The following is a 15,536-nucleotide window of genomic DNA, read 5'->3' on the forward strand; positions in this document are numbered from 1 at the left end:
AAAGTTGTTTGAGGAGGAGGTCTTGACCATAATACTCCCTGCTTTGCTTTGAAATAGCATGGAATCTTCTACATTTATTTCTTGGGGGCTCTCACTGGGAACATCAACCTGGTTTATATACTCCAGGCTCTGCAGATGGGCTTGAACCCACGATCTTATGATCCAGAGGCAAGAGTGAAAGCATTCTACCTGACAGCACAAAATAATTTGCGCTCACAAAGTATGGCACTGTTAATAATCAACACTCTTCTCACGAGATTTAAAATTCAAAACACGTTGCCGTGCCAACCTAAGCACAGTGTATACAAGATCGGCTGATAGGGTGCTACTGTCTGAGGATTGCAATGGTAACTGACACTCTCAGATCAAGCTCCCATTCAGCTACATTGAAAGTAAAACTGATAGAATTATGACTCTGGCTTCCAATCTGGGTAGCAAAGGAAATGAGAAAAATTGAAGTCAGAGTATTGATCAAATGTGAAGGAATTAGTGTGGTGGGGCCGACAGACTGTCGCCTATTATGGCTGAATTAAATGTTTGTCCTGTCATGACAGATCATGCAGATTTTACCGGAAAATCCCTGAATAAGTAAAACAATTCTACTCTGTTAACGCTGCCGCATGTTTCCTCATTTCTCGTGGGAAATTAAATGTGCATTTCAGCTGTGGGAGAGTTTCACAGCCTCACTCGATAGTTAATGCACGTGTTTCCTCTGAATGCTCCCGGCATCGTTTTCAGGAGGCAGAAACCTGGCTTCCTTTCCATAAAGGATACTGGAGCTGGTTTAGTGCCCACACCATTACTGAGATGTTTCGAGTAAGAAAACATGACACACTGAATAACTTGTGTGAAGATTGAAGTAATACTGGTTTCTCATAAATAACAGACAACAATCTATGGATAAAATAATTATGGCTGCCATCTCCAGCTGTAAACTCTTCCCTTGGTGTGATGATGTTTGCCCCCAACATGAATGGTGGCTTCACCTTGCTTTCTTTAATCTCTGTAATGGCAACAGTATCCTTCTTCTCAATGTTTGGGCCAGAGCTATTGATTTGGCTGGAGAATGGGAGAAGGTCACATAACTGTCAGGTGCATTCCATGTTATCTGAAGCTACTTTGTTATAATGCTGTTGCCATGACTAACATGGAGTTGAGGAGTGGGTTTCTTCAGTCAGAGTGTGGCGAGCCTGTGGAATTGATTGTGGTCAAAATATTGAATGTTTTCCAGAAGGAATTTCAAGACTGGGCGCATATTTTTAAGGTGAGATGAGAAAGATTTTAAAAAGATATGAGGGGCAATTTTTTTACACAGAGAGTGATTTGTGTGTGGAATGAACGTCCTGAGGAAGTGGCGGGTGTGAATTCAGCTACAATGTTTAAAAGACATTTGGATAAGTACACGAATAAGAAATATTTAGAGGGATATGGGCCAAGTGCAGGTGGGTGGGGCTAGTTTAGTTTAGGATTATGGCTGGCATGGACTGATTGGACCAAAGGGTTTGCTTCTGTAGTGTGTAAGTTTATAAGGTTCTTACAGCTGAAAGGATCAAAGGTTAAAGGGACAATGGAACAGAGTTAGATGATCATACCGAAGGGCAGAGCAGGCTTAAAGGGTCGAATGGCCTAATCCTGCTCCTGTTTTCTATGGTTCGATAAACAGAAGGTGTTTGAAGCCAGTGAAAGGGCATTTTGGTTGCAGGAATGATTTAGTTGGAGCTTAAGTGAATGTGAAATTTGAGGAACAGCTTGCTTATTTAAAATTGCAGAATTTTATGGGCAGAATTATAGCTGTCAACATTAAACCTCAATTAATGAGACGAATGCAATTAGAAAGCGGAGTCCTTGTAAGTTGTGGGGATTAGTGAAGATGCATTGATGACAAGGGCCAGGTATACAGGTTAACAGGGGAAAGGCTTATATGAAGAAAGGGTATTGTAGAGACAGTAAGGACAAGGTGTTGGCTAGAAATGGGAGCAGCCAGAAACAGAAGGGCTGTGACTGACCAAAAGGAATGCTCTTCTGACTGGAGAGTTAAGGGTACAATTCAGTAACAATGGTAGTGAAATAGAAAAGGCAAGAAATGATGGTAGTGAGGCCAAATCTCGGCAGACAACCATCAGAGCCCGAATAATCTCGGAGAAAGGTCAAATGATATACTGCTGTAGGGGCTGCTGAGCTCCTTAAACATGGCAGAAAGAGGCCTAACACTTTATATCACAACCCGATCTATAAATATATTTTCTCTGGATGCACCAGGTAACCAATACCCCTTGATCTGCATTTGACCGAACCGCTGTCTTTAAATGTCCACATTGAAACTGCTGACAACACTGGGGCAAGTCATGATGCTCCTTCCCCTCTGGACAGAGTAACAGGTCATACCACAGGTCATGCCTGATAAATCTTGACTCACTTATCCATATGCAAAATTGATAATGGCTAATATTAATATTGTTTTACACTCATGTCAACATTGCATCAACTTTTCACAGAGTTCACACAGCTACTAAAATTCTTTTTAACTGCCTTGCTGGTGGAAAACAAATTAGAGAAATTAACACTTTTCCTTGGAGATACAAAGATAGAGAGAAGTTTTCACAGTGGCATTCAGGTCTGGACAGAGTAGATACGGAGAAACTGTTTCTGCTCATGAAAGGGTAGAGAAGGAGAGCACATGGATTTAAAGCAATTAGCAAAAGAAGTAAAAGCCATATTTCTCATCTGGCAAGTGGTTAGGGTTTGCGATGCAATGCCTGAGTATAGTCGGGACAGACTCAATCCATATGTCCAAAAGGAAGATTGACTCATTTGAAAAAGAGGAACAATGTGCAGGATTTTGGGGAGAATTAAGGAGGATGACACAAAGTGAAATGCTTGGTTGGAGAGCTGGTGCAGATATGATGGACTGAATTTCTCTTGCTGTGATGTAGCAGTTTGAGTGACTCTGCTGATACACCACATAGCATTTTTTAGTGCCTTTATTTCAAATGTTTACGTTAAACTCCACGTACATTGTTGGCATCTTCTGAGCTTCTTTTTGGCCATTGTGTTGTCCAAATTTCAAAGAATCCCGACAGCGTGGAAATTGGTCATTTGGTCCAACAAGTCCATCCTGACTCTCTGAAGAGAATCCCACCCAGACCCTGCATTTCCCACCTCTAGTTCACACATCTCTGGGCACTATTGGCGATTTAACATGGCCAATCCATTTAAGATACACATCTTGGTACTGTGGGAGGAAACTTTCACAGACATGGAGAGACTGTGTAAACTCTACACGGACAGTCGTCCCAGGCTGAAATCGAACCCGGGTCCCTGATGCTGTGAGACAGCAGTGCTAACCACTGAGTCACCATGCCACCCCACAAGCATGAGAGTGGATATTTAAAACAGGACAGGTTATTTGCCTGCCCTGAAGCTGCTGATTTTAACTTCTGGTATCAAACTATAATGAGAGGATGCTCTAATACCAATGCTAGGCTTGCCACTTCAGTCACTACATCCGCAGACTGTCCCAACAATCAACCCAGATGCAACAAGTTGACGCCACTACACCAGTTCAGGGCAAAGTGTTCCTCTCACAATTGATCTCCTCCTTCCAGACGACCTTCTGGGACATCTAATGTATGATACAACAGAAGTCCAGTTCCATTGATTCAAAGACCATTCCTATGAACCTACTGATTACCTTCCATGTGAAGGAGCTTCCAAATATTGACCCTTAAAATGAGATTTCTGACTCAGTGGTCTTGACAGGTTTAAAAGTAATACTATAGGTTTTTTTTTCCACCATCAATTAATCCTAAAACTCTGCTTCTATGACATTACTGTTGGAGTTGAAATGTCATAGCAGTGACAACCAACAATTTATATCGGACTCCTGAGATTATCTGAGCAGATTGTTGTAAAATTTCAGTATAGCTCCTGTCATTGAAAGTGTCATTATCTAGGACACAATGGTTTTTGTTCTCCCCATTGTGGGTATATATTTCTCACAAATTTTGGCACCAGTCACTCCTCCAACCCAGTTTTGATGAGTTATACTGAGGAATAAAATGGACAGAGACACCCAGTTGTGTCGAATAACATTGTCATTTGCAAAGTGACTGCACTATTTAAAAATTGTAGAATTTGTTATTTCCTGCTTACTCATGGAAATATAAGTTTAAAATGTCCATAGTGCTTTTTAAGTTCTGACCTGTTGTCATTCCAAATTTCAAAAAATATTCTCAAGTCCTCAGGTGAGCTATTGAACTATCTGTCTCATACACTGTTAAATGGAGGTTGTCAATGGCCCAGTTAAAAGGACATATCGATTATAAATCTTGGTTAACTCTGTTGTTCCTGTGTTCCTATTAACCATCTTGTGTTAATCACTAACCAGTTATATGTCTCCCCCATTGTCTTTCTCGTTAATTGCATGTTAGTCCCAGTGACACCATTAGCTTTGATATTCGGCCTTCATTATCTAATTGTCTGTGGAGTGGTTATACTCGCTGCTAAAGACTAAAACCTAGGAACAGCACATTCAGTACAACCACTTAACCATATCGCTTTAAGCTCTGCAAAGCTTCATCACTCCCTCAGACTCGGATCACAGATAAATTGGAACTCAGCATTTCACAAGAGATAGATACTAAATATTGGAGTAATTACCTGAAAGGACAGTGAAGATGGCAGCAAAGGCATTCAGTTTCAAGCCATCGATCACATTTGTGTAGTGACAGATCTCTACACACATGAGGCTGAGACCCACAATCAGTAAAAGGATGTAAAGAATCTCTGCTACAATAGACAGCCAAAGGACACCTAGAAGGAAAGATAAATTAAACAAATAAATTGAGTATTATCTGAATAACAGTTATATTTAATTGTGTATGATTTAAGATTCTAACCAAAGCAGAATAACCATCTAGGCGTTAAGTTTGATTTTTATTTTTCAATCACAGAAATTGTTAACTGTGGGACTGACCTTACTTTCAAGGGCCCCTCTATAGACCGTGGACACTGACTACCTAGAGTTACACCCTAATTGTTGGCTACTTAAAAGATGTGATGGTCCAAATATACCACAGCATGGGTTTGCAAATAAAATTTTAGTACATAATGAAAAATACATGTGTGCACTCCAATTATAATACATTATTGTGATTTGGACGCAGAAATGGACACAAGCTATAATGTTTGTAAAAGGTGACTGTTTTGGAATGCTACCTACTCCTTGCAATTTTTAAAACAATAATTATAGCGCTTTTAGTGAGCTTGTCAAAAGGAGACATGGAGATGCAGTCCCTGGACTAAATTAGAAACTGGTCTGTTGCTTATTATTGTTTATTTTGATTAGCAGATTACACATAAATAATCAGTCATAGAACTCAAACAGTGTGGAGGGAAGGCCATTTGGCCTTTCAATCCACACCAACCCTCCAAAAAGCATCCCACCCAGACCCACACCCTTACCCTATCCTTGTAACCCTGCATTTCGCATGACCTATCCACCTAACCTGTACATCTTTGGACTGTGGGAGGAAACTGGCGCATCTGGAGGAAACCCATGCAGACAGAAGGAGCATGTGCAGACTCCACACAGACACTTGCCCGAGGCTAGAATTGAATGCATGCCCCTAACACTGTCAGGCAGCAATGCTAACCACTGACCCACCTCTCCACCCCAATTTTATCACTTTTCCTTTCACTTGGAAAGTAAGTGATTATTATCAGAGAGAGTATTACCAGCTCCATTGTGTAATCAGGCTGCAGTCCACTTGCTCCAGTGACACAGTGGGATTTTCAAGCATTTACGTGCACTTATACACAATACCAGTTCACCTGCCAACAAGTGTTAAACAATCAACTGAATGTGCACATCAGTTTCTGTTAAATCCTGAGCTAAAGGCTGGAGAGGAACAAGGTAACTTTCATTATAGATAGACTAAGGTGAGGTTCTGAGCTTTGTAAGTCAAGCATATCTAGTTTCCACACTTTGAACTGTGTTTAGAGGAAATGCATTGACTAAGGAAAATAGGACCAGATAGAAGGACATATTCATGCTCAGTGCTGGTTTGCAGCTTTAGTCCAAATAGAGATTTGGCTTTAAGCTCATGGTGAAGTTGACGGTAGAAATGCCATTCAATGTCTTGGCACTAGATCAGCCACCCACTCTCTCTAGCTCCTAGAATGGACTAAGATGTTAGTTTGAGTTAAAATTACTTCAGTGGATCCCAATCAGCTTTGAACAATGTGACCGCACTGTAAACAGTTAAGGATTGAGTAAGAAAGTGAAATTACCTTAGTTTTCATTCAGTTTCCAAATCTGATCCAGGTCAAATGTCATTTACAAATAACACCAAATAACTATTGCTCGCAATCAATCCTATCAGCATTTTAGCATTTTGAGGGCACAGATATCTGAACATTGAATACATTGACATTATCAGAAAACCTGGTTTTGGACAGATTTCCAGAGGTCAGCTGTTTTGAGAAGCTGAATTGACATTAACGAATTAGATAATTTAACCCAGAGTGCTTCAGCTTTGATTGTGTTCATTAATTCAGCTTTTCAATGCAATTGTCATCATTCTGCCCCCTCAGTACTGGATCCTCTGATAATTTTGTCAGAGGCAAATACGACAGAAAGATAGAATGCCAGCTTCTATCAGAATTACTTGTAATTTTCGATATCCAAGATTTGCTGATTCATTCTGAATGATGTATTAACCTGATTGCTCACGGCTAATGTTCAGTCATATATATTCCTTTAATTTTGATTCATAGATTTTCATTCATAAAAGATAAAACATGCTGTTCAGTGTTGGCATGTGAGAATATATTGGTGTCTTGGGGCATTCCTGTATATACTGGGGATAGCAAAGTGTTTGTGAGAAGCTTCCATGTCATTAAGAAGCTGCCTTGATCAGTCCAGCCAATTAATCCATTTGAGTAGCTGAGGCAATTGAGTACAAGCCAATGGCATCCCAGGTTTGATCACTGCATACGGAGTTAGATCATTATCAGCTATGCCACTGACAGAAATGTTATTCAGTGGCCTGGGCAAGGGAACAGAAAAACGGCCAGGGTTCTTGTTCCTTCGGTAATTAGCTAGTTTTCTGCTCAAGGTGCAGATATCTGTATGAAGAAAGTGAGGACTGCAGATGCTGGAGATCAGAGTCAAGACTGTGGTGCTGGAAAAGCACAGCCAGTCACACAGCATCCGAGGAGAATCGATGTTTCAAGCATAAGCCCTTCATCAGGAATGATGAAGAGCTCATTCCTGATGAAGAGCTTATGCTGGAAACATCAATTGTCCTGCTCCTCGGAAGCTGCCTACTCGGCTGTGCTTTTCCAGCACCACACTCTTTGATGCAGATACCTGTATGTTTAAATAAAGACAGAAAAGAGATGGTCTTTGATTACATGCACCGTGAACTAACCCCAACACTCGCTGTCAAGATAATTCTTTGCTATGATGAGTGTACTCAACAAATCAGATTCCAGAGTGAGTGTCTTGTTCAACAATAGATATTATTTTTGCTATTTATTTACCCTGCAGTCACACACTGAATATATTCACAACAGACTGTCAATATACTTTTAATAAATGAAATCAAAGTTAATTACACTCAAAAGAAAGAAAAAAAATACAAACTGTTTGGCACTGTGTGTAAGAACTATCTGAAATGCTCTGATTGCAAGCATTAGAAAGAAGAATTCAGTCTTTTCAATCTCAGGAATAACTTTATAGAGCTCATTCCCCAGTGAAAGGTCATCCTTGCCCCAATTTAAAGCATCCTATTCAATTCACTCATTTGATTTCTGTTTGTTTAGTTAAATTCCTCTTTCTGGAACTGACTTGGAGGTGCCCGTGTTGGACTGGGGTGGATAAAGTTAAAAATCACATAACACCAGGTTATAATTCAACAGGTTTATTTAGAAACACTAGCTTTCAAAGCACTGCTTCTTCATCAGGTGGTTGTGGAGAGTACGATAATAAGACAGAATTTATTGTAAAATGAGTACAGTGTCATGGAGATGTGATGATACATTAAACAATTTTAGGTTAAGTCTTTTATCTTTTAGAATGGGATGTGCTAGTTTCTGTTCTTTGATATGTAAATCCCAGAACTTCTTTTAAGTTACATTCTCAAGAAAGGTCTATCTTTTCTAACAATAGATGCCATCTCAGATCAGACAATGCATTAAAATGTGAGGTCTGTCTTTGCCCCAGTGTTGAGTTTGACTGGTTCTATTTTTAAAGTGGGATTTACAGAGTTTAATATGGATTCATGCAGCTTTTGAGCAAAATAAAATGTAATTCTGCAAAAGCAAATTCACCCCATAAACTTATATGTGTGCACGTATAGGAGAGAGAGTGAGTGTGTGTGACTGCATGTGGGTGTGAGTGCATGTGATAGAGTGCGTGTGTGTAAATGTGTGCGTGTAGGCTTGGTTAAGAGTGTATGTGTGTGTGATGGGATATATGTCTGTGAGAGGGTGCGTGTGTGGGTGTGTGAGTGGGGGTTGTATGTGTTTGAGAGAAAGTCTGTGTTAGCATGTGTGTGTGCGTGTGTAATGGGATCATCTATCGTGTGACATGAACCCAAGTGACACAGTACTCATTTGGCCATAAAGTCTGTGTCTTATGATCTTATTCTCCACAACCACCTGAAGAAGAAGCAACGCTTCTAAAGCTAGTGTTTCCAAATAAACCTGTTGGACTATAACCTGGTGTCATGTGATTTTTAACTTTCTGAAAACTGTCAACAAACCGTAAACACAGCTCAATTATTTCCTTAAGTGGTTCCTTAAACTCCTCTTCCATAGCCTTCTGTTCTGGAGCCTTTCTCTTCTTAACATTAAGCCACTTAAGACTCATTTTATTCCAGCCTGACTATTTTGGTGATTGCAGTTATTATTGGCCTTTTCGCTCTGAATGATCTGCTTCTGACAGGAACCAACACAGTTTGTCTGTCAGTGGTTCAGTCTTTCTTTCTCTTTATGTTTTGGACACTTTGTTGCTAGGTATTGTCAGTGTTATTTTTCATTTCTACACCTTGTTCCTAATGCACTTAACTTTTCACCTCAATCTCTACTCCAGGGTCATAAACCCTAAATAAAAGTTCAATTCTAGCAGCATACTTTGGAAAGGATGAGAGACAGTGCAGTGGGACTATGCTGGGTTGCACCAGGGCTGAGGGACTTCAGTTACGTGGAGAAACTAAACAAGTGGCTTATTTACCCGACAGCAGAGAAGACTGGTAGAAGATTTAGTACAGGCATTCAATATCATGAACTAAATTTAAAAGTCAAGAATCAGAAAGAATTGAAAACCATTGACCTTTGAACCAGAGTTAACACGAAAAAACGTTTTCATGATAAGATGCAGTTTTAGGATCAGGAATGTGCTATCTGAAGTGATGGAAGCACATTCAATAGTAATGTTTTAAAGTTAATTAGATAAAGGTTAGAACCCTCATATATCACAGGAACATTAGGAAAGAACAGAAGAATGGAATTAAAAAGATTGCTTGAGCAAAGAGCCATCATGGGAATGATGGGCCAAATGACCTCCTTCTGCACCATATCATTGTGTGATTCTCAAAGGCCACTGGTGATGGGTTTACCTCAGCAAAAGGCTGATAATATGCTGCCAGTGATTTTCTGAAAACTGGGAACCACGGCAGATTCTGATCATTCACACTCTCCCAGACCCTTTCCTGGTCTAGTTCCATCAGTGACAGTCAGACCAGTGGCTGACCTGACCTCAAGACACAAGATGCTCTTAAACAGTGAGTCACTGGGAGGAGTTTCAATGTATTTTTTTTCTTAACTGTGACTCTATCCACCTTTGCAATGGAATTCTTGGTTAGTGCAAGTGACTCATGCAGAGGAGACAAAGTACAGTTGAATCTGTCCAATGTAAAAGTTATACAGCATTTGATGTTACACATTCTAGTTCAGCACACCTACTATCATTAGATATTGATACATGGGATCGTAATTGCTGTAAATGACAACCTTCATGTCACATGATACAATGGAATTCATTAATTTACAAGATAGTGATCAAATAAATGCACCAATAATGTCTGAGAACTTTAGAAACACATATAGCTTTAATATTGGGCTTGCAGACTTGACTGAGCATGATCTAGGATGTAACAATTTTGTGTTCTCTGATAGTGACTCAACTGCTGGTTGCTACTCATCTATACCTTGTATTGTAGCTTTACCAACTTGCACCAACATCTCAACCACTGTTCAACTGATGAGAGGAGCTCATGGCTCCCTCAGTCATTCATTTCTTGTCACTTTGTAATGTTATGTAAATATGTTTAAATATTGTATATTCACTGAGCCTTGGAATAACCCAGCTTCAGTAACATTAGCAGCTCGGTACAGTCAAATGTGAAGCTGCTAAACTATACACATGGAAAACAAGTGATTTCTACAATAGAGGAATATGGAAAAATAGAGAGAAAGCATTTTGATTAGGAGTGATTGAGAAAATACCTCGTCTCCCAGGGAGAAATGGCATTGCAGTTCACACAATCTGTACCAGCTTCACACACATTTGCAATATGTGGCTGAAATTATGAGAAAAGATATTAACTATCTTCTACCAACTCCATCTGTGAAGAACTGACTGGGTTTTAAATTATTAGGTTTTTGAACAGGACTGATTATCAGACTCAGCAGGCTCCCTTCAATGAGTGGTCTTGCTCACAGGTGCAAATTACAGTGAGGGGTTTAATTCTCCACGGGAGTGAGTTAAGAACAATGTGGCGAGGGATGATGCAGCAAGTAATAAAGACTGAGAGATCATTTCAACAGAGAGAGTGCTTTGCTTATTATGAGGTCTCCACCTTCTTTACAATAATCCTGAATCGTGCACCACTGTCATAAATAAATGCTTCGAGATGACCTAATTTTTAGTCTCTCTGCAAAACACAATCTCTTTTTCTCAGCTGTTGACCATTTTGAGTTTATTTCAAAGCTATTGTCTGCTTTTGCTTTTTAGTCTATTGACAATTGCTCAAGCTCAACATATTTTGTGAATCAACAAATCTTAATATTGGAATAATTAATTCTTGGCTAATTAATTTAACTCAATCAGCTATCAGCAATCTGTAATGAATGGTGTGCAGAAACTTTGTGTCATTGTACAGTAATCATTGTAAACATTTAGTTCATATATTTTGTGTTAAAACAAGTTGTGTTTTGTTTTTCTTTAGTTGAATTATGTGGGGCAATTTGAATGTATTTCTTATTTTCCTCTCTCAGCAAATGTAGTCAATGGCAGAAATGATTAAAATTTGTCTGAATATAAGTCTGAAAGAGTAATGGACTTCAGCCCTGTTCAGGATAATCTGATCATTTCTACCCCTTATAAATGTTATTCATGGTTCACTGATAGCATGTTCATCTCTGAATCCAGCATACATAATCAATGTGACACTCTGCACAATTGGAGGAGGTGTCTTTTGAATGAGGCAACAAACAGAGACCCTTCTGTTTCTCAGCTTTCCATTAAATATGCTGCAGCAGTGTTAAAAGAAGAGTAGGGCAGTTTCCCCTCATAAAGTCATTGGGTTGTACAGCATGGAAACAGACCTTTCAGTCCAACTCATCCAGGCTGACCAGATATCCTAAATTAATCTTGTTCCATTTGCCCAGATTTGGTCCATATCCCCCTAAACCTTTCCTATTCACTTACCCATTCAAATGCCTTTTGAATATTGTAATTGTACGAGCCTCCACCACTTCCTTTGGCAGCCCATTCCATACAGATATCACCTTCTGTGTGAAAAAGTTGCCCCTTAGGTCCCTTTTATATCTTTCCCCTCTCACCTTATACCTATGCCCTCTAGTTGTGGGCTCCTCTACCCTGAGAAAAAGACCTTGGCTATTCACCCCATCTATGCCCCTCTGATTTTGTAAACTTCTATAAGATCACCCCTCAACCTCCGATGCTCCAGGGAAAATAGCCCCAACCTCTTCTGCCTATCAATTTATCTCAAACCCCCCAACTCTGGCAACATCCTTGTAAATCTTTTCTACACCCTTTCAAGTTTAACAACTTCTTTCCAAAAGCAGGGAGACCTGAATTGAATGCAATATTCCAACATAGTTAGTATTTGTAACATTTAAGTATTTGCAAATCCTTAGGCCATAAAATTAAAAATTATGCCTCTCTTTTCTCCTTTTCTTTTAGAAGTCAATTATGCTTACAATTCCACTTTATTTTTCTCTTAAGACTCGATTAGCTTTATGCGAAAGTAAAAGACAAGATAAACGTAGCTGTAATGACAGGTCTGCAAAATTTTAATAAATAGTAGGCCAGAGAAGGAACTGCTGGTCATTTTGACCCATTGATCATTGTTTCTGAAATCTTACCCACCGCTGATGTTAAACTAACTACCCAATCATTACCAGGGATGTCCTTCCACAGTTTCTTCTACAAAGGGATCCCAGTTGCTACATCTCAATGCCCCTGTCTCTCGGAAGATTAAGGCAGGTCCTCTTATCTCCATCCTAACCTGTTAAAAAGAAAACTGGGGTGGAAACTGTCTCAATCAGGCGAGTTACATCTGACTTCCACTCCTGTCTTCCATCAAATGAAGCATTAATCAGAGTGCTACAGGAGTGAGTTTGAAAGGATTTAACAAGTTCTGATTTCAGTCACCTGAATTGTTATTAATGCAACAAGATCTGCACAAGTATTTATAACCTTCACTGACTCAGTGGTACAACTAGCAAGGTAAATGGAACTGGAGTCATTAATAATGTTGGAGATAGTGTTAAATACATTTACACTGTTGTCAAATTCTGCAGTGCAATCACTGTTGATGAGTATCTGACATTCAGTCAAAATCAGCAAAGGAGGTAAATGGTGTTCAGCCTGTTGGTGCAGTTTATGCCTTTATAGGGAGAGGATCTTATGGAAGAAGAGGCAGACACATTGAGTTTGTCACAAAGTTAGCAGTTGGGTTAGAATTCATGCTTTGTAGAAATATATTTGAATTATGTAGACAAGTGAGATTGTTTATATTTGAAGCAAAGTCAAAACATATTTGAGGATAGCACGATGCACAAAACCTAAAATGGGAATATTAGTGTATCTCCCTTAAAATTATGTTTTATTTTTGCAAAACAAGCAAGAGACCTGTGCCATATAGGTTAGATTCTAGTACGTCATCCAAAATAAACGAGTGGTTTAACCAAGCAGCAATCACTTAGCAGCAATTTCAGAGAATCAGAATAGAAGTTTCCTCTAAAATAGTTATTTCTCAGTTTGCGTACTGAATCTGCTCTATTCACTGTCAACTATAAGTGAGACTAGATGAAGTCCCTTTTTTGTTGAACCTCATGTATTCCATTATTGGAGTGTTCTTCACCTCACATTCCTCCATCCATTGTACAAGTTGCTCGTGGTGTGTTACAGTCACTCAACACGTCTGTTTTGCTCTGACAACATGCACTTTCACATCGAGACTGGCTCTAATGTAATGAGGGGTATGCCAGTTTCCAAGCGATCGATTGTGTTAGAGAACTCTCTAGTCCGAGGCACGAACAGATGTTTCTGCGGACATCAGTGAAAAATCAGCATGGTGTGTTGCCCCCCTGGTGCCAGGATTGAGGATATCTCAGAGAGGGTGCAGAATGTTCTCAAAGGGGAGGGGAACCAGCAGGAGGTCATTGTACACATTGGAGCTAACGACATAGAGAAGGAAAAGGATGGGATTCTGAAGTGAAAATATGGAAAGTTAGGCAAGAATTGAAAAAGGAGGTCCTCGAGGGTAGTAATATCTGGATTCCTCCCGGTGCTACAAGTTGTGAGAGTAGGAATAGGAGGATAGAGGAGATGAATGTGTGGCTGAGGAGCTGGTGCAGGGGAAAAGGTTTCACACTTCTGGATCATTGGAATCTCTTCTGGGGTAGAAGTGACCTGTACAAGAAGGACAGATTGGATAGGGACTAATTTACTGGCAGGGAGATTTGCTAGAGTTGGTTTGAGAGGATTTAAGCTAGTCAGGTGTGTGTGTTGGGGTGTGGGGGGAAGGGGGGTTGCTGGCAGGTTGGGACTCAGGGAAATAGTGAGGAAAGAGATCAGTCTGAGACTGGTACAGTTGGAAATGTGAGTGAGTCAAACAGTCAGGGCAGGCAGGGACAAAGCAGAGAACAAGGTTGGACTGACAAATTTAACTACATTTATTTCAATGCAAGAGGCCTAACAGAGAAGGCAGATGAACTCAGGGCATAGTTCAGAGCATGGGACTGGGATATCATAGCAATTACAGAGATGTGGCTCAGGGATGGACAGGACTGGCAGCTTAATGTTCCAGGACACAAATGCTACAGAAGGATAGAAAAGGAGGCAAGAGAGGAGGGGGAGTGGCATTTTTGATAAGGGATAGCATAATGGCTGTACTTAGGGATGATATTCCTGGGAATGCACACAGGGAAGTTATTTGGATAGAACTGAGAAATAAGAAAGGGATGATTACCTTATTGGGATTGTATCATAGATCCCCAATAGTCAGAGAGAAATTGAGAGACAAATTTGTAAGGAGGTCTCAGTTATCTGAAAGAATAATAGGGTGGTTATGGTAGGGGGTTTTAACTTTCCAGACTGGGACTTCCATAGTGTTAAGGTTTAGATGGAGAGGAATTTGTTAAGTGTGTGCAAGAAATTTTCTGATTCAGTATGTGGATGTACCTACTAGAGAAGGTGCAAAACCTGACCTACTTTTGGGAAATAAAGCAGGGTAGGTATCTGTGGGGGAGCACTTTGGAGCCAGCGACCATAATTCTATTAGTTTTGAAATAGTGATGGAAAAGGATAAACCGGATTTAAAAGTTCAAGTTCTAAATTGGAGGAAGGCTAATTTTGACAGTACGAGGCAAGAACTTCAAAAACTGATTGGGCGCAGACATTCACAGGTAAAGGGATGGCTGGAAAATGAGAAGCTTTCAGAAATGAGATAATAAGAGTCCAGAGACAGTATATTCCTGTCAGGGTGAAAGGAAAAGCTGGTAGGTATAGTGAATGCTGGGTGACACGAGGAATTGAGGTTTTGGTTAAGAAAAAAAAGGAAGTATATGTCAGGTATAAACAGGATAGATTGAGTGAATCCTGTTTATCGAGTGAAGCAGTAGGAGGAGACTTGAGAGGGAAATCAGGAGGGCAAAAAGGGGACATGAGATAGCTTTGGCAATTGGAGTTAAGGAGAGTCCAAAGGTTTTTTACAAATACATTAATGACAAAAAGGTAACTAGGGAGAGAATAGGGCCCCTCAAAGATCAGCAAGGCAGCCTATGTGTGGAGCCGCAGGAGATGAGCGAGATACTAAACGAGTATTTTGTAACACTGTATTTGGAAAGGCAACGACTGATTAGAGATAGCCAACATGGCTTTGTACGTGGGGAATATTGTCTCATGAACTTGATTTCGGTTTTTGAAGAAATAATGAAGAGGATTGATGAGGGCAGAGTGGTGGACATGATCGATATGGACTTCAGTAAAATGTTCGACA

The 15,536-nt window shown here is 40.0% G+C and overlaps 1 protein-coding gene across 2 annotated transcripts in view; it reads right to left on the bottom strand.

The window, feature by feature from the left end:
* Positions 1-15,536, bottom strand: part of gsg1l2b (gsg1-like 2b) — a 154,867-nt gene that overhangs the window by 127,601 nt on the left and 11,730 nt on the right. For both annotated transcript variants that reach the window (XM_043714421.2, XM_043714420.2), the window contains exon 3: positions 4,660-4,812. In XM_043714421.2, coding sequence (XP_043570356.2) covers positions 4,660-4,812 — 153 coding nt within the window. The remainder of the gene's footprint in view (positions 1-4,659; positions 4,813-15,536) is intronic.

This window comes from Chiloscyllium plagiosum, unplaced genomic scaffold, assembly GCF_037043375.1.
Source record: "Chiloscyllium plagiosum isolate Xiang-an unplaced genomic scaffold, Cpla_swu_hap1 HiC_scaffold_25, whole genome shotgun sequence".
Lineage (NCBI taxonomy): Eukaryota > Metazoa > Chordata > Chondrichthyes > Orectolobiformes > Hemiscylliidae > Chiloscyllium > Chiloscyllium plagiosum.